General features: G+C 39.0%; 1 protein-coding gene across 1 annotated transcript; it reads left to right on the top strand.

Moving 5' to 3' along the window:
• The first annotated feature begins 12316 nt into the window (after nt 1–12316).
• LOC128718396 (uncharacterized) lies at nt 12317–14386 on the top strand. Its single transcript, XM_053812022.1, has 2 exons — nt 12317–12803; nt 14319–14386. Exons 1-2 carry the CDS (start codon nt 12317–12319, stop codon nt 14384–14386), a joined length of 555 nt encoding a protein of 184 aa, XP_053667997.1.
• The last annotated feature ends 10151 nt before the right edge of the window (nt 14387–24537 follow it).

Below are 24537 nucleotides of genomic sequence, written 5' to 3'. Positions count from 1 at the left end.
CTATCGGATCGGTCTGTGTGGGGCGCTACGGGAAGGGCCAGTTCGCAGTTCCTTCTGTAAGGTGGAGGGTGAGACAGTAACAACGGTCAGCTGTGTAGTTCCTGCGAGGAGCAAGGCAAAGAATGCGTGCCATAAGCGTCTGACGGGGCAGCAAAGTGTGACGCTATCGATTGCAGACGATTGATAACGTTCGGCAAATTATTCGCCTGAAGGTCGGATCGGCTTTGATGATGTGATAAAGCAACACCACCTATGCTACCGCTCGTTCCAGTGGATTGCGTAGGGGAAGTTATCGTTTTTCGTTAGCTACAGTGTACTCTTTTGTTCATCATTCATAAAACATCGAATTTGGCCTGTTTGTTGTTTCGTTTTGGGCAGTGTTCCATGAAGAAAAGTAGTTTTTCACTCTTCACATATCAGAATTCCTGCAGAATTGATAAAAACGGGTAAATTAAACCCACTCCCAGAAGTCCCAGAACTACGAATCAAAAACAAACATGCTCTGCTTTTTCGCGGATGAATAATTAGCTTTTTGCCAGAAATGCGAAACCAGCTTCCCTTTGGCCAAGAAAAACATTAGCAACATTTCTTACGCAATCTTTTTCCCGTACCGGTGCCGGATTCTAGCTAGCGGTCACTTCCGAATATCGTTACTGGTGTGCTGTTTAGTATTCCTGCAACGCAATCGCTCCGGCTGAAAATAGGCCACCCAAACCAACAACAAAAATAAGCAAAACTACGCCTAGAACAAATAGAATGTAATCATCGGGTGGTGTAATCGGAAATAACAGAGGAAATTTCTCTGTTCCAGCAAGGAATCATGCTAAAGATACTTTCCACCAGTGGGAAAAAGTGTGAAGCTTTTTCACCAACGAAAGTACCTAATCGAAGGAACTTACAACACGGTACGTCTGTGATTTGAATGTAACGGATGCGTTTCCAATCTGGAAAACGGTAAAACTTTTCCTCGAAAAACTTGCCAACTGGTAAAGATAAACAATCAGCAAATGTTCATACCAACCATGGAAAAGTTTGTAAAGAAGCTCGGAATAAATTATTTGTCATTTAGCGAATGTCGAGTATTCTTTCGGCAAAAGTGACCGGCCATCATTCAAAATCATTCTTCATTCATGATAAAAAAAAATCATTCTCAATCCGTAATATTCCAGCCGATATTTCTTGGAAACACTTTTACTCTCTCAAATCCCTTGCCAACCTGGTGCAAGTGGTCATTTCCTGGTATATTTCACCATGGCTGGTAAGATAAAAATCGGAACATTTAAAATTTTGCCCCCTTGCTAGAGTTTTATTTCCCCATGTCGAATGAAGGAAAGGCCTCTCCATGTAGTTCATTCAACCGTCATATCTCATCTAAAAGAGGAATCAAACCCCAACGCCTTTAATTTTCGTTTCAGTAAAGGAGTTTGAGTTTTAGAGAAATTTTTGACTGGTAGGGGAACATAATGCAAAATAAAACACTTAAGAATGTATCCACACATTAAACTTCCTTATGAGTAGCTTTAATAGGAACAACATGGAGACATCCAGCTGTGCCTTATAGGCGGAGAGCTGGTAGAGCGCTGGTACAGTTCAGAAAAGGATAAAATTAATTTTCAAATAGTAATAAAGAAAAGGAAAATTTGTTCTGTGTTAAATTTAAATCAACTTAAGACTACATTAAGTTATGACTGCATTAATTTAAGACTACAGGCTTTGCGGATTGTTAACAGTATGTTGTACGTGTTCGTGACCTCAATGAGCAATGTTAAAGAATTATTTTAAAGTATTGTTTTATTATTTATCGTTTACATTCTTTGGAGTTCCATTAACTGAATTCCAAGAGCTGGAAATTAAGTTTAGGGGAAATATTTTTTTTTTATGTAAGAACCAACAACAAAATCAAGCAAATAAAAAAAATCATTCTCTTAAAATGCTAAATAAATGTTGTATTAAATTTTATTATTTTAACTTACTGAAATAACAGACCCTGTGCAGGTGCCAAAGAAAGTCATAAATAAAGTGAGAACTTTGTCAAGCGCGTATATTTTAGTTGTTCGGTACGGTTGCCTGCAGGCAATAATGTAAGTGAAGTGTAACAAAATTGTAAAAATTGTGTATTTAAAATTATCTATGTTTTTTATGTATCATTTTTATCGATCTTTTCAATTAATTCAATTATTTTTGACTATTTTTTCAACTGCTTGCTTTATGTTTTACTTTATTAAAATCGAGTTCTGAAACCGCTTTAGTAACAGACGCACTATACATGTTTTTATGGTACTTTTAGCTTTCTTCTCTAACATTGTGTTTTTTTTACACGTAATTAATTATTACTTTTAACTTTACACTGATTGCTTAAATCATTTTTTAATTTCCTTGCTCTAGGTAAATTTTCTTAAAAGTTATTCACGCTTTCTTAGCCTTCAAACTTTTTCGAAGCATTCATAAACAACTCCTTGCGCCGAGAATTGCAATATTTTTAAAAATATATTTTCAAAAAATTAAATGAAAAGAACTTAACAACATTAAATACATAAAAATCTTTCATACCATTACAGGCTTAGGTTGAATAACAAGTTTAACATAGCATGTCTTCAAAGGAATAAAAAAAACTAGCGGCACTATTCGGCAACTTCACCGAAACCGTTCCATTTCCGGCTTTCCAAAACATACGGCAGCGTAAAAAGGGAAAATACTACCGATCCCTTTTTTCCCCTCCCGTATGCTTCTCCCTCCTCTTGCACCCTTTGGATCCGGGACATCCTGGGGTTTAATTTTCCAGTTGAAATGAAAAACGCACTCCCCGGACAAAACCAACATACGGCCATGGTAAGTTGCATAGCGGTCGCCCGACTGCTCTTTAACGTTTGTGCAATGTCCCGCGGCGGCACGAACGGAAGGATTCGAATGCATCATAATTCTTCCGAAAGGAAGTCCTTGCCGCCGTTACCGTACCCGGCATGGGACCGATTGATCGTTTGCCGGAGATTAACGGCAAATGCAGCTAAGCAAAGGGGACCACGGGGTTTTAGGTGATTGCTTACTACCACTGTGTGTACGATTATGTGCTTCTAATGCGGTGACGAATGCAGCATAAACACTTGCACGGGTCACGCTTGAGAGGGGTGTTTCAGTTCGTCGTTTTTTCCTTTCTTCCTTATTATCCAATGCTTTCTTTAGGTCCTTTCATTTTCGTTTCATTTCAGATGCCCCTTGCTAACCGCTAATCGTGACGTACGGTTACGGACTGTGGCGCGGTGAATAAAAATAGAAATCAACACAAAACGTGGAGAGGGTCCTGCTTTTTTTCTAAGCGTAAAGAAAGAAATCCTGCCGCACCATACCTACCGAGGGGTTACGCAAACAAAGGCTGGTGCTAAATGTCGCTCACGATGCGTGATAGTGGTACAAGGCATCCCTCATAAATGCGTTCCACCGCTACGCGACATTTATTCGATGAGCAAGTACCTCGTAATAATGGTGGAATAACATTTCTTTCGGTTATTGAATACCAACAGCACAACTGCCGCACAATACCGCACGAACATCCGACAGTACCGCTACTGGGAGGGACAAGGTTCGCTCATGCGGGATGTTTTTCGCGTGTTTATGAAATTTATTTGCCCGCCGTCAAAGTAGGATGACATTTTCCGCTGTCCGAGGCGGAAGCTGAAGGTGGCTGCATTTTTTTCGGGTCGTTTCAATTGCAAGTGACTTCAAACCAGCAGAATTCTTGTAGAACATTTTGGGGGCAATTCTATGGTTGTTTCCTTTTTTTTCCTTTTGCTTTCGCTGCGTCGTCGTGTCATGTCGTTTCGAAATGTTTATTTGTCTTTTTAACGTTTCAGCTTTTTTTTTGTTTGCCACTTCGGATTGATTGCTGTCAGCTGTTTGAGGCGGTTTTGATGACGGAGTATAATCGGGGCGGCCTATTGGGTGCCTTCTGTTGGGTTATGATCGCGCACGTCTGTACGTACGCTTCCGCATCGTGGGGTTCTGGGTTGGGCTCGATAGCACCATAAAAGTGGATGGTTTATTTGGACGGAATGATTTCTACTGGCTGTTAAGTGAACTATAAGGGCAACCGTATGACGCATTATTCTGTGTACGCTATGTTGTGTTGATTTTTTTTTACTTGAGTGTGAAAATTCCTGGAAGTGGAAAAATCCTCTCAACGAATCTAAGGGGAAAAGTTTGTTTTTTTTGTGTTATTTACAAACAATGAAACTAGTTGTATCGAGTGAATAAATAATAGAAACCCACTGTTTATTTACATCCCTATCATGATTCGATTATTTATGTAAGAAATGACAGATGCGCCACACCATTGGAAAATGAAAGATATTAACATTTGATACGTATTGTTACTGTGCCTCTATTTTATTTAATTTTACTGAATGTTGGGTTTAAGGAAAGATATTTTTCTCTTATTATATAATTTTATAATTATTGCAATCTTTATTTTAGTTAAACATGCCATTCGATTCAACGATTTAGAGCTAAAATTGAAATTTAAGGAATCGTTTTACGTGGATCTTTATTAGGGTGGGTAGATGTCCTGATAAGCTAGTTTTTATTAATCAGATTTAAGAAACCCATGTTGGCAGCTGTTGCATATTACACAATACTATATAAACGAATATGAACACAAATACAGAGCAGAATTACTATTGTTTTATCAATCAATCAATTCAGGAGTTGTTAACACGCATTAGCTAAAAAATGGGTTGTTTTCCCGTTTTTTCTTTATCTCAAATGTTTAATTGGAATTATTTTCATTAATTTTAAAGTTAAACATTAATTTTTAAATAAACCATCAATCATTGAAATAAAAGTATGTTGATGTTTTGCATCATAATTGTCGCTTTATTGAAAATTTATAATTTACAATACCCACAGTGCGGAGAGATGTGAAGAATTTTGCATTTGGTAAAACAAATTTCAAGACTACAAATTTTCAATATTTACTTGGGTACTCAGCTGTATAAATACTTGATATTTTACCAAATATTTCCGAGTAGTTGTACTTGAAGAATTGTAAAAATACTGGTTGTTGTTCCATAACGAAATTATTAATAAGACATTCGTTTTCTTCAACATCCACAAAACGTTGATTAATGACGATTTATCATACCTAAAAGAACAAACAAACACAGCTATAAAAATGAGAATTAAATCAAATCTCACATCACTATTACCATCAACGTATTCTTCTCTGGAATATATATTCAATACGACGATGGTATCATGAAATTCTGCTACGCCAGGAAACAGAGTACAGACTCAATAATTTTTAGCTACCTATTGCATATGTTACGCTTATCAAACGATTTTGTTCCCCTGCATTCATTCTTAAAAGCGTATGTATGAACACATTTTGCTTAAAAGGATCCAACAACCGTCTGCCTCGATAGCGTCCACACCCGCTAGACTTAAACATTCATTGCCCATTAGGGTGGCGCATTTCGGTGATGGGCAAACCGATACCGGAACCTGCACCTGCAAAAGTTCGCACCGCGTAAACACCCAGCACAACCACAAACCAGCGTTAAGCTGCTAATCGGGACGCAGGGCTAGAAGAACAGGGCGAGCTGGCTTAATTGATCCACACCCCAAACAAAAAAAACCGTACAAAAGTACAAAACCGCCATGGCTATCCGGGGCTGTGCAGTGGGAAACGCATAATTTTCCAATTTCATCGCGCTAATCAGTGATAATTATTGAATGCACTTTCCAGTAACAGGCGAGATGTGGATGATGACGCATACGAACGCGATAGTGATCAGCGACATCCAGTTTTTTTTTATTTTGAACCATTTTTGGAGGGTAACGGATGAAGCGCAGTTAGAATTAACCGGAGAGTATAATGGAAAAAAAAACGAAAAGGGAATCCACTTCGACGGCCACTGGTCCTCTGACAGCTAACGCGACGAATAAGGGCAAGGTAGGGAATACAGACGGATAGCGCAGGGACGAAAAACTGAATTCGATGCAGTCTCGATGCAGTGACGATACGGATGGAGGGTTCAGAGTTGTCTCTGCTGTCGTCTCCACATGTTTCGTGGCTCTTTCAATGTTGTACGTTTGAATGTTTTCCAGCCGACGGTTCTGCACTTTGCAACGCATCACAGAACGCACGTCTGGAAATGAATATGCATTAAACGTTTTCACACTAGGACATGTTGTTTTGTATTCTTTGATCATTTTTCCCCATTCAATCATGCTTTTGTTCTAGTTTTTTTGCAGGTCGATATGTTGGAAGGTTCTAAAAATAAGCGAAATAATTGTGTGAAGTTTATCATCAGAATTATAATATTGCAATACAATAATCCAAGAAACGCTAAAATGTTTAATCCTAGTGCAGATAAAGAAATTCTTCATTTTTAACATTATCACTCATTTAATAAATAATAAATAAAGCATAAAATAAATTTTAAGTAACAATAAATGTTTAAATAATTCATTATCGAAAGAATACTACCATAAATAAATAAAAAGACTTTGAGTTATGATTAATGATTTGCTGCCGAAAAAAAATCTTCATGATAGAAAAACTACAGCAGAAGGGACCTCCAAAATGTGACCACGATCAAACAAATAGAACTACCATCCCCTCTAACATGGGCGTAAACCTGTGTAGGGAAGTGAAATCGTTTGAAATCAAATTATGCCCTTTGTAGTGCTGTTGTTGTTCTATCCAGCCAGCAAAACAGGCCGCCCAGGTATGGCCTCGTGCTCGTGGCTGTTGCTGTGGGGCGACAAATAACGTCAGCGAAAAATAAATGTGCCTGAGAATGTTTATTTAAACGAATAATTTATTTTATTTGTTCCTGCGTCTGGTGTGCGTTTGAACTTTCCATTAGCAACGTTGCAGCACACGCACTGACGTCCGTGACATGCTTGTTGTAAGGGGTTTGGTCAGTTTCATTTCGAATGACTGCTTTTTTTCATATATGTTATTTTTTTATTCTTTTCCATCGTTGGTGACGTTTGCAAATTTCCCTGCAATCCAAATATCGTAAACATACCAACCAAATCATCTGCTCGGTGACCTAATGGAAGCTTGTGGAATTAGACTGCGAGAACAGGATGAAAAAGGGCATGAAATAAACACACGAATGCACGTGCACGTACGCGGCATGCAAAATGTATTAAAAATATTTCACCCTTTGAACGTGTTAAGCGATTTTACCGGTCCTGTAAATCTAAATTCCTTCCACAGCCTAATTGTACGGCAATTGTAGGTTGCAGAATTTGCTACCAATCGATTTGCTGATTGCATTAGTTATTGCTTTTTAAAAGAATTGAACCGTTCTATTTTTCACTAGAAGCCTTATCTGATTCAATTGAGCTGGAGTAGACAGTAGGTTCGATGGGGGCGCTGGCATTTATTTTGACTATTCATTCATCATCGAAAAAATAGGGAATGCTAAGTATTTTTTATTTATAGAGATATAAAGAAGATGTTATTATGATTGTATTGTATTGCAGCTAAAATATGAGTAGAACTAGATATCACGAATCATTACGTTATCACTGATGTTCACCGATCTTGTTCAACGTGATCTTGTATATTATTTAATGATTTTATGTACTCTACGTAATGTGACGTTAAAGAACAGAAAGTAATATTTTTACTATTTAAACGGAAGTTCCGACAGGACACGATAGAACCGAAGCTAATTGCCATCCGTACCGTTCTCCCGTAGGACTGACTATCCGGCTACTTGGTTAAAAATAATTGGATACGTCATGACCTTTCTAACGAAAAAAATTTCATAGAAATTTCTTCAAATATGGTTTAGTGGATTCATTTTCTGTTTCGGATTTTGTTAAGACTTAGTATGACTAGGTTTTTTTATTATACCAAAACATCGATTTATTTTACTAGTTTTCTACTCGAATAGTGAAATTATGACTTGTCCACAGGAGCGGCTTGGTAATTAATGGTTTTGTTAAACCATTTCAACCCACAGCAGGGAAAACCTCATCCAAATTGCATGAAATTTTGCAATCCATTTAGGAATGACCCATAATAGAGGTCTAGAACATACAGGGTTTTTTAGATGACAGAACAACGCAAGTGCCTATCACAACAAGAGCAGCACATGACATTAAAATCGGCCTTTAACGGACACCACAACCCAAGCTGGCATACGACGGTAGAAGTTAAGTACGATCCGAGGAGTATAAACGTGTTTTAGGATGGATTTTCACAACCTCACGATGTTTGTTGGCAATATTTACTGTATTTTTCATGGATTAAAGTATATTTAAATCCATGTAAGATGTGGTAAGCTGCGCTGCGATTATGACATCATGTGCTTGCATTGAACTATACCTGCTGCGGTTGTGGTGTCTAGTAAGGCCGTTGAAATGTCATGTGCTGCGCTTGTGGTGAAAGGTACTTGCGTTGTCCTGTCATTTCAAAACCCCATAACTCATTATAAGTCTCTGGTTTAGTCTTAATATAAGCGTGGTTTCTACGGCTTCGCGATGTACGTCATTAAAATTGATATTTCAGTACAAAGGCAAGAAAGGATTATAATTATAAAAAAGTAAATAATGCAAACCATCGGATCGTCCAACTGTGTATAAGCTTGTCATCAACTTTTGCATAGAAAAATAATCAACATAGTCACCAGGACGATAGATTTCTTTTCATTCGGCATCACTTCTAGCAGTCAAGCAAAGTTTTGCAAAGGATAAGAACAGATGTCATCAGGCACCGACACCGACCGCTGGCTAGTGTGAAGGGTGAACCGGTTGTTAAAATGAAGCAATGAAATGTCATCGTTTGGATAACTTACATCTATCACAGAACTTTCAGGCGAAACATAAAACACCTCGCCCGATTTGCTTCATACACCGTCCAGCTTCTACCGAGAAAAGGGTTCTAAGTCCGTAATTATCACGCGCGGTACGTGAAGGACGCACGGCTAGCATTAAAACAGGTCGCAATGGGTGGAATACATTACACTTTCTCGTTCCCGTTGCTGTCCCGCCTTCCATCATGCCGCTTCGTCGTTTCTGCGCTTAATTAAACAAACACCCGCTACTGACTCAAACTTCGAACCCGCAAAACCCCGTGTCTCGTGCACGATTTTCATTAGTGCAAAACCCATTGATCACACACAGCAAGCATACATTTTCATAATCCTGCTCGGACGTAAGGTATAATTTCGTCCTTCCTACACGATCCCTACCGGTCGTACGCACCGACCGGATATAGGAAGCGGTAAACAGGCAGAGTAGACGAGACGCACAGCGTCCGGCGTATGGAAAACGGATCGCATGGCCACGGTTGGCCTATTTGCATGCATACGATTGCGGTAATTGGTTGAAATACATTTTTTCGCCCCTTATTGCTTCTTCAACCGGTACGGTGGTCGCGAGTTCCTGTGAAAACGATGACTCAATTCTTGGTTTGGCGCCGGCACTGTGAAAGCCTGACCGGGAGCTGATGTCTTCTGTGGGCACAAATTGGTCCGGGTTCGTGCAACTGGCCCTTTGGTGGCCAATTGGTGGTAATGATTTATGCTTGTCGCATATTTATCGGTACCATCGGCTATTATTTTAGGTTCATTGTTTTCTTCGCATTCAATTAAGGGAGTCAACACTGTTCGCGAAAGGGCAGAAACCATATTTCCATTCTACCGAGGGGTGTTTAAATTCTTCTTTCGTATCTTTTATTTTTCCATTAAATTGGAGCACATAACTCGTGTTATTATGTATTCCAAACATTATACCCCTATATCATTGATGGTGAAATAATGTCTTTCATTTTGGTACTAGCATCAATTAAACGCGTGTATAGGAGGTTGTTGAGTATTTCTACAATTTGTTTTCTAATTTTTGCACACAGCGTAGCAATTTCTTGTTTAGCAAAACGTTTTTGCTCAAATAACGAAGCAAATAGTAAAGGAAATGACAGGTAACAACAAAAATAACCAAATTACTGTACCACATTAAGCATCTCAAGTTGTATGTAATGTAGCTGAGTGACATGTCACGAACAAGTAAAGCACCAACTAAATAGCTTCAATTACATCAATTGAAAAATAATTACACCACACGCTGCTTATCAATCAAGTTTTGATCCTTGATGACACTGATTTTCCAATGAATGGGATTTTACCGCATGGACATGGGTAAAACCAGTTATACGAAACAGAGATTGAATTTAATTTCTGTTTGAAATTTTATTTAAAAAAAAACTCACAATCCACATATTCGTCAAAACGATAGCTAAAAAAGCGGCACAAAATGATAAATAAATCATTAACCACAACACCCACTGTTACGAAGGTAATTAAGTAATGACACAAATGAAGTTGAAAGCACACACCGTAAAACACGCATTTTTCTACTTGTGCATTGATTATCACTGTTAATTCTTGTGCACCGGGTATACGGTAGTGATCGTTGATAACGTTACCTTTGAACCTGTTGGTTTGTATATATCGTTTTAACATTGAAGTGGTTACTTTTTGTTTTAAACATGAACATGAGAATGACATGAGAATCAGTAACATTTCAATTTTGCATCAACCTACAGTTCGTTTTCAAAACAATCAGACAATAAATCAGTTCCCACATGACATTTATATCATTTATGTTAAGAGAGTTCATAGTAATTTCACCACATAAGCAGGAAAATAAATGAAAAATGTTTTCTAACTTCTTAACCTATTGCTCTAATTTGTAACGTCTATAAGGCTCAACTTCATCTCATTCTTGACGGCCCCTTTACAAACTGGAGTAGTTCCCGGGAACTGCACAACGGATTATTTTCAATAAAACGCATAATCTGAGGAGGTTCTCTCCTTCTTCGTATTACTTTTCTCGATTGAGTTTAACTAATTGATTTATCAATACTTCTTTCCAACATATTTCCTAAGAAATGGGATTTTCCAATTCTTGTGGTGACAAATACTATCTAGTTTGACAAATAATACATTATTTCGCATCATATACGGCAGGCGTCTCCAAACTACAGCCCGTGGGCCGTATGTGACCCTCGAAAGCCTTGAGTGCGACCTGCGACGCTATCGCTGTTGTTACCATTTTAAGAAATTGTCAAATTAAAAAAGTTGTAATATGTTTTAACTGATCAAATAGTAATTACTGCAATAGTCAGTTACATTCTTCTTCTTTTTTATCGACACTACAACCTCAAGAGGTCTAGGCCTGCAATTTCTGGCTTTCTGTGACTTTATTTACCCGTAGCTGGATAGTCAGTCCTGCGTACGCGGGATTGCTCCGGATGGGATTTTGGTCCGGTCCGTTCGTGTGAAGACCGGCGCCGGGCCGCACCAGTCAGTTACATTAAATACTAAAAATTGCTAAAATAAAATCATCTCGAGCGCAACATATGTGTAAATTACCTGTAACATAATGTGTTAGTGAAACACATCCAAACTGAAGAGTGGATTTAGATTGCGAGATAGATTTAGATTTAGATGTTTATGAATCGCACATTTGGTTTATTAATAATTATTCAACTATATTTTTGTTGTAAATACCTATCTGCTATTAATGTTCTTCTTCCTAAGTCTTTCATACATCTAGCATTGATACTTTATTTATTATAATTCACTCATTCGAAAGCAGGAACCAAACCAGACATTGCTTCTCTAAAGTACAGCGTGTCAAGTTACAAGCCAACTGCGATAAGTGTCTTCCAAATGACAAGGTGCTCATGTGGAAAACCTAAACAGTTCCATTACTCTAGAAAATTTTGTGAATAATAGATAAGGTCACATTTTTTCGCAACATCTTCCTGTTGTACATGAATGTAAACCCTGCAAAAGTATCTCAAAGAGCAATTAAATTTAGTTCCTTACTTTTAAAGGTTTATAAGCATGAAAGTGTTATATTAAAGAATGGTATTTAATCCACACATTGCTGACCAAAATGGTTAGTGCAACTCTTTTCGGGAATGTCGTCAGCAAGTTATGGTTATATTTTGTGCAGCTTAAACTTATCAGCTGTTTAAAACTTTTTTTCTATCATACCAACGACACTTCACGTGTGTCGATAAGTGCGTGACTATTTACCATTCAGATACGTCAACTATCGGCACCTAGTACATGACGAGAATGCGGTTTTTTTGAGACACTCACCTAGAATGGTGGTGAATTACCCGGGATAGGTTTGAGGCAAAGCAGAAACGTATTTGATCGAATGTAAGTGGTGATTCCTGACGATTATCGTGATAGTCCTAGTCTTTATAAGACAAACAACTGTGTTGCTGACCGTTCAGTGCTTTCTTGTACCTTCATTAGCGTGTACACTCTCTCGGAGGTTAGTAGTCATGAAGAACCTCAGGATGTGGCTCGGTACGGTGGTGGTGATTCTAGTAGCTAGCAGCATCAGCATCTTTAGCAGTAATGTTCAGCGCTGTTCCTGCGTGTTCGGACCGCCAGACTATCTCTGTCCGACGGCGGCATTGCTGCAGGTGTATCTCTCGCACGAGCTGTACTGCACGCGGTACTACAAGTGTACGGATGGACGTGCGATCGAGTTCCAGTGTCCTTACGGGTTATACTTCGATGCGGTGAACAATACTTGTACGTGCGACTTTACGCTGTGTTACCGTGCCGATCCGTGCATACAGTTCGTCGATAGCTGCCGATGTTGCTCCCAGCAGTTCGACAATACAGGACTGGCACCAGAGAATTTTTACGTCTGCTATAACGACGGGTACGCCGTTGCTACAACCTGCCCAGTAGCATTCGATCCTTGCAGCGAAGAAACCATTCAGTTGGAGTTTATTAATCAAAAGTGTGAAGTCCCAGCACGTAAGTTATGGCAAACGTTTTATATTACAATTACTTTTCACCTAACAAATTTGTTTCGTTTTAGCGGTTCCTTCATAATATGTAAAGAGGAACTTTTATTCGCTGCAATTGGTCTGCCTGGTTTATATTTATTTGACCTTTTATGGGCTCTTCCTACCGTCATTTAGCTGCTATAGGAATGCTTTTAAAAATAAAACGTTTCACAAATTGTCATCTTCACGGTATTATCCTCGTGCACATAACAAAGCTAACGAAGCTTAAATTTATATAAATAAATAACATTTGTATAAAACAAATCCAAACATGGATTAATTAACACAACAATCCCAAAACACCTGTTTAATCTATTCGTTTTTAATCAATTGCGCTCAATGCAAAGCTATAAACATTGTAAAGTAATTCAATGTTTTTTTTTTATTGATAAAAGTGATATGTATACAAATATTATTTAAAGTTTTTAAACTGCAACGAGTGATCGGCAACAAACGTGCATTTCTATTTGTTACAAAATAAAACTCTAAAAGCCTGCATTCAAGATTAGACTCCGTCTGCACGGAATTTTGCAAATGGTTTAGGTCTGGACTCCGTGACATTTTGCTAGAACCGTGGAGTGTGTCTTTATCGGTGTTTCAACCCCCTGAAGGAGAGGATAGCCTTCCCATAATCCAAAACACAAGCAAGTAATCGGACATGCAAATGGTCAACACACCCATTCCGGTCGGTTTGTAGCAATTGGATATGCATACGGTTGCGAATAAGAATTACTCACAATTACAACAATGTCGCTGGACTGGAGGTGGCTAGCAATGGTTGTGTATGTAAACCTTTCTTAAGTGTAGTTTCGTAGCATAGCATAACCTGTGCTGTATTAATATATGATGCAGTGTGCCAACAATGTGATTCCACTTCTCGTCTATATTTAATCGGTTTGTTTAGCCAACAAGTTGAATGTTTAACGTGTGTGTACTGTTTACAAATGCATAGCATTTGGTGCATCTTACCAGTCGATTATCGGAACAGTACGCCATTGCAAAGCCAAAGCTTCGGGTGGTCTTGTCTCGTGAATAATCGTTTTCTATGTCGTTGTGCCGTACGCATGAGTGATCGGATGATCGAGTGGGTGTACTTAAAGTTGTAATGAAAGTAACACCATGCTGCTGCTGAGTGCATTAATTCTCACGGACCTACCATAAATTCAAACATCAAGAGCGGGACGATTTTGGGGTGCTATTTTTAACCGAGCGCATCCACTTCAAGGTCAATTGAGAAGCCGTACGGTTTTTAACGCTTCTGGTAGCCGCCACTGACACTTGCCAGGAAAACATCACTGCCATGGTCGATTTCCGGCTGCCGCATCGATGGAGACCGTGCGGCGTCACAACAGCAATCTCCACCACCGGGACACAGTTAATCAATTAGCATGATAAATGCGTGTGCGTTCTGAACCGACGACTCATTAGGGCACGTGCTGCAACGGTGGATTATGCGTTTGCCTTCTTCCCGCTTCCTGTACAGTAACGAACGGGCACGTACTGCGCGTAAGCAGCGATACCGTCTTCAGAACCTCGTCGCAACAGTTCTGAGCTACCTCGAAATAGATACTGCATACTGCCGGTCGAAGCGGTTTTCCGTCTGTGCGTCACGATTAATGCCGTGGGCACTTGATGTGACGGGTCGATTGAGGAAAGCGTAACCTGTGCGACACGCGTACGAAGGTGTGGTGTTGTGAGCGAGGGCAGAAATTTAAGTCTGCTTCGTGGATGACTATGGAAAGTATATTTTTGGTGCTTCCGTGTTTGGGTAATAAACGTGATAAACGATGCACGTTTTTTTAACGACTTTAACTAGTCAAGAGCAAGTGGTATAACAACTTAAAATTACCATGAAAATGAAGTAAAAGATGTACTGCATGCAAGATCGGTAATGAAGGTATCGTAATGGTGTTGGTAGTGCAAGGGATTATCTCCATTTTTATTCTGTAGATTGAACATCTTGACATCGACGCATGATCGCTGAGAATAAATTTGATGCCTAAGAATATTTACAATTCCTCAGACCTGAAGGCCAAATTTCATAATAACACTCAATGGAGTTCACTACAAGACAATAAACAATTCAATATAGGCTTTACGAGGTGACAGTATAGCTCTAAAGAACTCTTGTTGCCCATGTCTGGCAGATTGAAGTCGTTCTGTATATTCTTTCACTACAGAACCAGCTCGTGGCGCTTATTTTGCAACCATGTAGAATGAGATAGACACTAACCGATTAGGAAATATTATGACTATACAATTTTTGTAATTGATGATGAGTCCTTCCTCTTATCTCAAAACAAGTGGGTTGAGCAAGACGGAAGCATCTTACGATATTAATATGTTATTAATGAGTTTTATTAAATTAATACGTTCAAATGGTGTAATTGAAACACTCAACATATTATTTCCATTTAATTTTCTGATGTTTCCATAACTGGGAACAGAAAAAATCCCAGCTTCTTTTTATTTTTCCTTTACTAACGCTCTACAGCAACGACTGCAGACATTCGTAACGTCCCCTTGCACTGGCGCGGGCTCAAATTTGTTTTGACTCTTTTTTATCATCATTAAATCTCATCATTATCAACGTTACCAAGTACAGATGTTTGAATAATTACTACACATTTAGAAAGCGATACTTAACACTACTTATAACATTTACTTAGAAGGCTTGTTTGACATCTGCGTTTAAAATCAACTATACTGTCCTTATCTTTAATTTCACGTGGCATCTTGTTATACATCTGCAATCCTGTAAAATACATTGGTTTCATAGCTTGATACGTTTAACTATTAAAAATAACTAATGAATATAATAAATAATCAAAATAAAATTAGCTTGCCAAAAGTAGTATACACATTATGCAGTAGAGTTCAGTATTGCATTCAGCTTAATTCAGGAAGCGAACTCTAACATGCCTCACCTTGGGTAATGTTAAAAGTTATTGATAAATGTAAGTTACTTGTATTAAAGAAAATATTCAACATATGATAGAAGATTTCAGTTTTTTTAATAGCTTTATCCAAAGTAATGAAGCATTAGCAATGATTATTGACGATCGATGAATCGGTTTACTGTTAAGTTCTGACATTTTCATGGAATGTAATTATTTATTGCTATAGTAGATATTTAAAACATGCTTTTAATTTTCATATTACTCTTTTTTGTATGACTTATTTTAAGGCAAAGCAGTGAAAAAGTGTGTAATAAAAGCATATCCATTTTGAAGTTTCATATTTTTATCTATTTTTATTTGCATAATTGGTAACACATAACATAAAAACATAACATAACATAACATAACAATAACAACATAACAGCCCAAAAAGTTGCGATAGAATAACAATAAGAAAAGTTAAAACTATTTCCAGTTAAATTTACAAATGATAGAATTTTGACAGAAGTCTGGAAAGTTGAAAAAGGCATCAGCTAGAATTTCGCGCTAAATTAATTCTTCCTCAGATTTTTAAATGTATTCTTGTCGAAACAAAATCTGAACTGTAGAACAATAACCCGACGGTTTATAACTTTATTTGATCAAAGAAAATGCACCGCCAAAAGGTCAAATGTTCAATCGACAAAAAAGAGAAGAAATGCACGATTTGGCATCGCAACTATCTCGGAATGCTTGCAGAAATCGTACCACAATGAAGGAATTACTCTGAACAGAATACCGATAAGCGATGTGCCAAATCACTTGATCCGAAGTTCACTGATCGCAGGAAGAATTTGATTATCGTGATCGGAGAAGGCGACGAGGTGTGTATCGGGAGAGAAAATACAAACTTGTTGAGTTTGTAAAAACAAGTCGCTTCTCGAGGCATGCGGCACATCATCCGCGAATGCACGATCAAAACGAACGCTTCAAACTTCAAACTCAAGAACTCGGACCAAAGATGAGGATACACTCAGATATCACTGGTGGGATGTGTACATTTATTGGAGCTTCTTCGTTATGCGTTGAGCTTTTTCCCGCAACTTTGCTCTCCAATTGACCCGCGCGAATGATCTTTCGGGCACAGGAATGTGCGCACCTATTGATCGGTCCGCGTCGATCGTGGTTCTTCTTGTGGTAATTAATTCAGTCTACAACCACGGTATACCCGCATCATTCTCGCATCAACGTTGGGTTCGTACTTTTGCCGGATCTGGTTCGTTTTATGACATGCCTCACCCCAGGCCGGGTAAGGTATTTGTAGCGAACCGTAAAATCCAATCAATCGCACCCTATCGTCACCATAAACCAGCATAAACGCTTCGCATACAAGATGGCATGGGAGGGGGTGAGCAGAGTTACACCGAAGGTCTGAAGGTTGATCAAGCTGAGCTGAAATAAGCTTCAACAATCAAACAAAACAAAAAAACGAGACCATAAAAAGCTAAAACGGAAAAGAACACAAGAAGGACAGGAAAAGCAGCCGGGACAACAACAACGAAACTGCTCGAGATAAACATTTCGATCGTGAATAGTGCTCCCAAACGGTTGTCGAACAAAAGTGAACAGCGTGTTTGATTTCCGGAAATTGTGTAGTTAACACTTCTTTTGGGTCAGCTTAACTTCTCTCGGCCGGCGTACACATAAAACATACACACATACCGGAAAAAACACCGATTCTGAATGGGGGTAAATAATTTGTCGAACAGATCGAGAGAAATTGATCTCATTAGGAAAAAAAGATTCGGCAGAACTACAGCCGGAGCTTGGGCTCCAATCTGTGATAATTGGATTTTTATTGCTACGAAATCGTTAATCGTGCTGGCAATCAAATATTTTGAACCATTCGTATGATGTCTCAATCGGACACTGGTCACCAGGAGTGCAACAGTGGCTGGGTGCTGTTTCCTTCTGTACCGTACACTTCTGCTCTGGTTATTGGCATTGTGCACGCTCAGCAGGACGCCCGAGCGAATCACTGTGGAAGGATTGTGGTGGGAACGATGGCGTTGAACTGCCAATCAGCTCATGCGAATGATTAAATTATCCACGGTTTCAATCGATTACAGATTACGTTGGGAGATCCATCGTGAGAATATAAGAATTGAAGAAATGTGTTAGACCAACTACGCTATTAAACTATTTGTTAAGTTTCAGAGTAATGTGTTGAAAGGTAAAGAAATTGTAAGCACTTGTTACACTTATAAAACATCATTTAATGACATCTGTGACAACATCTATATTTGTGACACGAGATAAATAAAGACAAAGCCCCAAAAAGTCATCACACTGATTTCTGAGGTATTATTCTAACGATATGATCCTAATTTCCTGAATTTGCTGCAAAATACTGAGTCAATTTCTACTAGAAATAGATAACTGACGATATTTGTCTTTTGTAAACAAACAGACCGCATTAGTGATCAGCGACTGACAGGTCTCTCATGCCAATATCAAAGCACAACAATTGCGAAATACAACATGGCTAATCATCAGCTATGCTCACTTAGCATTCAAAGAATTCTTAGCCTTTATTAAGCAATTAGTGTTAATTATGCCTTAGTCTTAGGATTTTTTGCAACTTGACATTGAACCTGCATCAGCAACACAATTCTGAGCATCGAACGATACTGCCATTCTACAAGGCATATTTGATAAGCTCACATATTGTAGAAACAGTTGCGTGTGCAAGAATGTCTCTAGTGATCAGACATATTCAAATATGCTTGTCTATTTTAAACACTGATGAAGTTTTAAGTAGAATCGTATACTTTGTGAATTCTTTCACATTTTCCACATTTACACATCAAGAAAAAAGTTAATTTAGCATGTTCGTTATAAGTGAGTCAAATAGTTTTCCAAATCCATTTAATAAGCATAAAAGCCTCACGGACGATGGACGACTTGCCCTTGTCATGTAATAAACCATAACATAAATTAGTCAATTTTCCATCATCATCCAACCTCAATCAAAGCTGATTTTTCACTGCAAGTCAGTCCGCTAATCTGTTCATTTAAAATGACTTGCTCAGCGGAGTTAATCCTGGCGAACGTTTTAACAAAACAAAATGGGGTTCACTGCTAGAAATCCCTGTTTTTCCATTGTTCCATTCATTTTGATTGTACCACAAAACCACCTACAGATGTCACCAATCATCATCATCCGGAAATCGATTGAAGCGGTCTCTTTCGTTCTTTCTTGCTTTGATTGATGGGAAGTGGGCACCGATCGATCCAACGGTGACAGGTGCATCCTTCGGACACTCGCTTTCAAGATGCGGACTGCCTGCTGGCACCAAACAAAGCAAGACAAAAAAAAAAGTCGGAAATAGATTCCCGCCGTGTCCGGCCCGCTGGACATCGGCTTTTGACGCTGGTGCATTTTACGTGCAATCAGTCATCCGTACCGCAGAATGCTTTCTTTTTTTTTTGCACCACCCCACTACCCAAGCTGGACCGTTTGCCGGGATGAATGAATAGTTGCTTTGAGCCGCGAAGGGCACCAACGTTCATCGCTTCTGGCATTGACTTTGACATATCGTAATGGAAAAAAGCATGACACGAAGCTGAAAAAAATGGAGAAAGCAAGTCCTTTGAAAATTCTCCCAAGAAGCGACGAATCCACGATCGAGACTCTACTGCAGATTGGAAGGAAATCTCAGGTCCGGGTGTGGGTGAACAGTACGAACAAGAGTAAAAAAAATACGAATCAAAACTCAACCGACTGTAAATAAAATGGTCTCGAACGACAAACATCAAAGCACTTGACATGTGAAACTGGTTCATGATTGATGAATTGAGTTCGCGTTCCGTTCAGTTTCCATCTGTTACCCGGGATTTTCCACCGACTCGCTTCACGGTGACCTACAAAGTAAAAAAAAGGGAGCATGTCAGTGCTTTGGTGTGTTTGTAGATTTATTGATGTTTGAACCGCGTACCCACTACCAGCCACTTCATGTGGGCAAGTTCATCGGTAACGTATGGCGAAAAGTGAATTCCATTCGCTCATTTTTCCGAGCGACATTCTTCGACCTAGCGAGCGGGCCTATCGAAGGGGATCGTGTATGAGATTGCGGTAGCTGTGATATCAATCAAAATTTTCCTTCATTGTACGTTGTTACGTTGCGTTGCACAATAACCTTGTGCCGCAGGTTTCATTTCGATACTAGTTCCGATTTTTTTAGACGCGTTTGACAGGGAAGATAGAAGCAACCAAGAAAGAAGCTATTTCTTCACATGGAATGCTTTCCGCTTCATCGTGCAGCCAGTGTTTCGAGTGTAAGGGGGCTGTTTGATTCGTGGTATTCCGAAATCATTCCAGAACATAGAACTAATTGATGTCCGCTGTACAAGCCGCACTCGGAAGATTTGAGAGTGTAGAAGTCGTATTAAAAAAAAAAACACATTCACCGGTACCAATTATTCATGGGAACAGTGTCCCGAATCCGAACAGGGGAATGAATCGATTTTCTACCATTAGACGTTCCATCCGGGCGTAATTAGGCAATTGTTACACTGTGACTTTGGCGTTTGCCGCCACACGGGGCTGTAATTATGCTTCATTAGTCGGTTGGACAGCATGGTCGGTCGACCGCTAGCCACATTGTTCAGTCAGTTGTAAACGAGGTGTTGGAATCGGAACTCTCCGGAACGCACATCGATTGCAATGACTTTCATGTATACTTTTTTTTTTCAATTTGCCCAAATAAAGATCGTCCACATAAAACTGACCATAGAGAGGTGTAAGAACAGAATTTTGAAAAAAATTGAACAAATATTCATCAAGACTAAAGTTGTTTAAATGGTAAACAGTAATAATGTAAACAATAACTTATAACGTTCCTGTTATTATTAAGTATATGTGTTCCTGTGTGAGTGTTCAATTTATTTCCTAGGTAATCGCTAGGTTATATTAACAAGAACTTTTTCTGTTAAAACGGCACTAACGGGACCGGCGCTGTAACCAAATACCAAATAAACTCCAGAAAAAAACTGTTTTTTTATTCAAAATTATATTTTTAAGTTCTTACACATACGAAACAATCATTACTTTCGTTAGGTTAATATGTTTTTCCTAACAGTACGTTGAATGCAAAAAAACCTTATACTTCCTTTTTCATGGGAAAATTCTTTTCAGTTTATCAAGGATCATCTTCACTTCACCATTCGGTTTTGTCTATTTCTAAGTTCATCCTTTTTGCAGTATGAATAAATTTCTCTATCCATGCTGCTGCATTCTTCTACACGAAAGTCATCCAACGACTGACCGGTTGTGGCATGGTTGATTGAAGCTTATTCACTCACCGAACGACACGCTTCCTGCAGAATGGAAACTAACCATTTGCCGGAGATCGTACGCTAAGTTCATAATACGTTCCGATTTTCTCATCTCGTTTTCTCCCGTCATAATAGAAGCTATCGCTAATACGAACGGAACGCGGCAAAGCATCATGGGAAGTAGTGGTGGAATATTAAAAGAAACTGCCGGGAGGCGAGAAGCTAGCTTTCGGAGGGAAGTGCATTCTAGGCCATCGCTCATAGCAATGTAATCGAGGCGCATTTATGAGCACTGGACTAGCACACTTGGTACCTTGCTGGATCGTTTAAGTGCAGTCCTATCGTCGCTGGACATTGCAAACGGTCGTCTTTCAAATATGGCTAGTGTCGACCCGGTGTCTCGCAGAAGTGTCCCCCGTAGAGTGTTGAGATGGGTTTTGTGGTAATAAATCTACATTTCAAATGTCTGAAGACTTCCGGTACGGTGGCATCAGTTACGGATTGATTTAAACTGGACGATGGTATGGGCAGTTCCATCCGTAAACCGCAACCGATACACCGTAACACGTCTTGATGAGCCTGTCCAAAATAACGTATTTTCCTTCCGTCTTTACTGGTGACCATGAGCATGATGAGCACGATGATAATAATGTTGAAGATGGTTCATAGAAACGTCGACTCTATAGAGAAAAAAAAGGCGAATATCTGCTGACTCTCTATAGTCGCATTCGATATTGATACCTAGCATAGCTAAAACATTGCAATACTCTCTATTCTTGGCTTCCAATAATCCTAAAACGAACGTTGCAAAAGGATTCTCTTGCGCATGTGTGTATGTGTGTTTTATCCATGTCTGACCGATAAGTATCGTTGATTTGTGACTATTGAAAGCTGACTGGGAAGTAAAAAGGCAAGTGTGAAAGAATCTCCGGATGCTAGTCAAATAGCTAACCCATCCTCAAACGCAACATCACTCGGCCGTAACGTTCATTAGTAACGCGTACACATACATAAGCACGAATATTTCACACAAACGATTTGAATGTCATCAAATGATGAAAAGAAGAAAAAAAACCATTCCCTTCCGCCAATGAATCGAAAAGATTTCAGGTGATCAACATAGAATTTATGACTGCGAGTCGTAGCGAGGGCCCCCAACAGTGCGTCGATGGGAACCTAATCGAGATGTGCTGACAAACCGCACCGGACGACATCGGTCGGTGACTGTGGCCGATGGTTTTGTTTGGACACCGGGTTTTATCAGGTTGATGCAATTCGTCAACGCAAGGAACTCACCCCACTTCGTTTTAGTTCCGACACACAATCGCTCTAGTTTCGGCCAGCATTATGGTGTTAAAAGGGTGATCCCAACGGGAAGGAGTGTCACTGTGTGAACGGGTGCTTATCACGGCGAGTGAGCATTTTGGGCTCGTTTCCGGTGACTGCAGTGACTGTGGTACGACATCCGGTGCACACGATGCAATTCGGGCTTCGATTTGCTAGATGAGTGATTTGTGCGTTTGATTTGATACATCGACAGTGCAGTTGAATGTGGTGATTCCGGGTAAAATATTTGGTGCACATATCCATCGGTGAATTCGGCATCGATTTGGTGAGATTTGGAGAACACTAAGCTATGGTTGTTACTAATTCGCAGGGGGATTTTACAAGGTGTCACCCTTAAAATACAGCTCCGTGTATAGCGAAACATTTAAGATATTTTCATGGTGTACAATATCCTTTACACGGTCTAATTTTATAAATATATTATTCGGTTACTTTATTTCATAGTTTACTCTAAATCTATATTTCCTACCAATTTATTCCAAAAAATGTACAATTTTGAAATTCAGAATTCAGAATTTAGATTATTGCACTTATATCTCTATTAACAAATTAGAATAGTGCAATAACAATAATCTAAGTTTTTATATTAATATTTATATTATTTAATAGAAGGAAAAGTTTATTTCTTCGAACAACTTGATTTTTTTATCAACGTCTAGGTCGTATACGCAAAATACGATTCACATTAGTTAGGATACATTTTCAACTCCGAACAGTGAAATGGCACTTTTTTCCGGTGTACCGATGATTTTGAAATTTAGTGGAAACAAAATGAGAAACAATTTTTGTTTTTATAAAGTCTAGTTGCTAAAAAAGTTTCCTACACAAATTAACAAGGAATCACATGAGAATACCACAAATTATTGAACGCATAATAATAATAAGCAAAAAGCAAATCTGCAAAGAAAGACCCATATTGATAAAGACGTGCATACAAAGACAATTTTCAGATCTATTTGTACCAGATAATTCTAGCCGATCAAGAACTGTAAGGTATTCAGCATAATTGTTGATTTTTTAAAAATATTATTATTATATTGCTTATCGATAAAGATTACATAATATAAAATTTTCAATGGTTACAATACATTTAAATATTAATACTATTGAAATAATATTATAAAATCATCGTGATATTAGTTACTTTTTAACTATCATTAAATCTTTTTTGAATTAGAACTTTCCTTCTTAGGTGCGTCAATCTTGCAAGATAATTAATTCAAGAAAGATGACACAATTTTTGTTTTTGTTTTTAAAATTGTGATTATGTACACCTACAAAAATGTTAAATACATTTGAATGATTTCATCCGTAGAAAACAAAAGCTTTGCTAACGATGAGGTAATATAAAAGAAACGATTCATCCATCCCACGTCAACATCACGATTAAAAACACAAAATGTAATTTGCGTGACCAGAAAGACTCGGACCCAACCCAAAACCCCATTACAGCACACTGCGATACGATGGTAGACGCTTAGAATCGGAGGGTCAGCCGGACGGTGAAAAAAAAATGTTCCGTGTCATCGAATGTAAAAACAACGACAGACACATTAATTTCACTTTCTGCAAACGGGGAGGGTGGCCCGAGACAAAAACAAATAGCGTCCATTGGATTAATAAAATACTATCCCGGCAGGTGGCCACCGCGCTGTCATCGAACGACGAAAGCTATCCTGCACTGGCACTACCCATTCAATCTACCATCATCATTATGGAAATATGCTTAACCCGAGCCAATCGAACGCGGCCCACCGGAGACAAACGGAATGCCAGCCCCACCGATGGACAATTAATAAATCCAACCGTTTGTGCGGCTTCAACCTGTAAAGGCACGTCCGCGAACCAAGATGCCGGGCCAGGCGTACGGTCGTCAGGAATTAATCATTGCCGTAATCGGATACGGTGAGAAGCTATCGCTGCCCAACGATCGGAGGCTCTCCTGCTATCGGTTATCGGACTCCGGGACGCTGGTCGCACTCATGATGGATCGATCAATTAGCGACGATATGCTACGAAACCATTGGCTTGATCGAATTCTACCGAACGGAACGAATGGTATCCTGCCCGTAAGCAACGTGAAGAAGATGACGAAGGATATCTGAATGGAAAGGCCAATCTTTCGATGGCTAATGCTTG

This window comes from Anopheles marshallii, chromosome 2, assembly GCF_943734725.1.
Source record: "Anopheles marshallii chromosome 2, idAnoMarsDA_429_01, whole genome shotgun sequence".
Classification (NCBI taxonomy): domain Eukaryota; kingdom Metazoa; phylum Arthropoda; class Insecta; order Diptera; family Culicidae; genus Anopheles; species Anopheles marshallii.
Note: the sequence above shows the minus strand (reverse complement) of the source record. Positions and strands in the feature narration are given on the sequence as shown.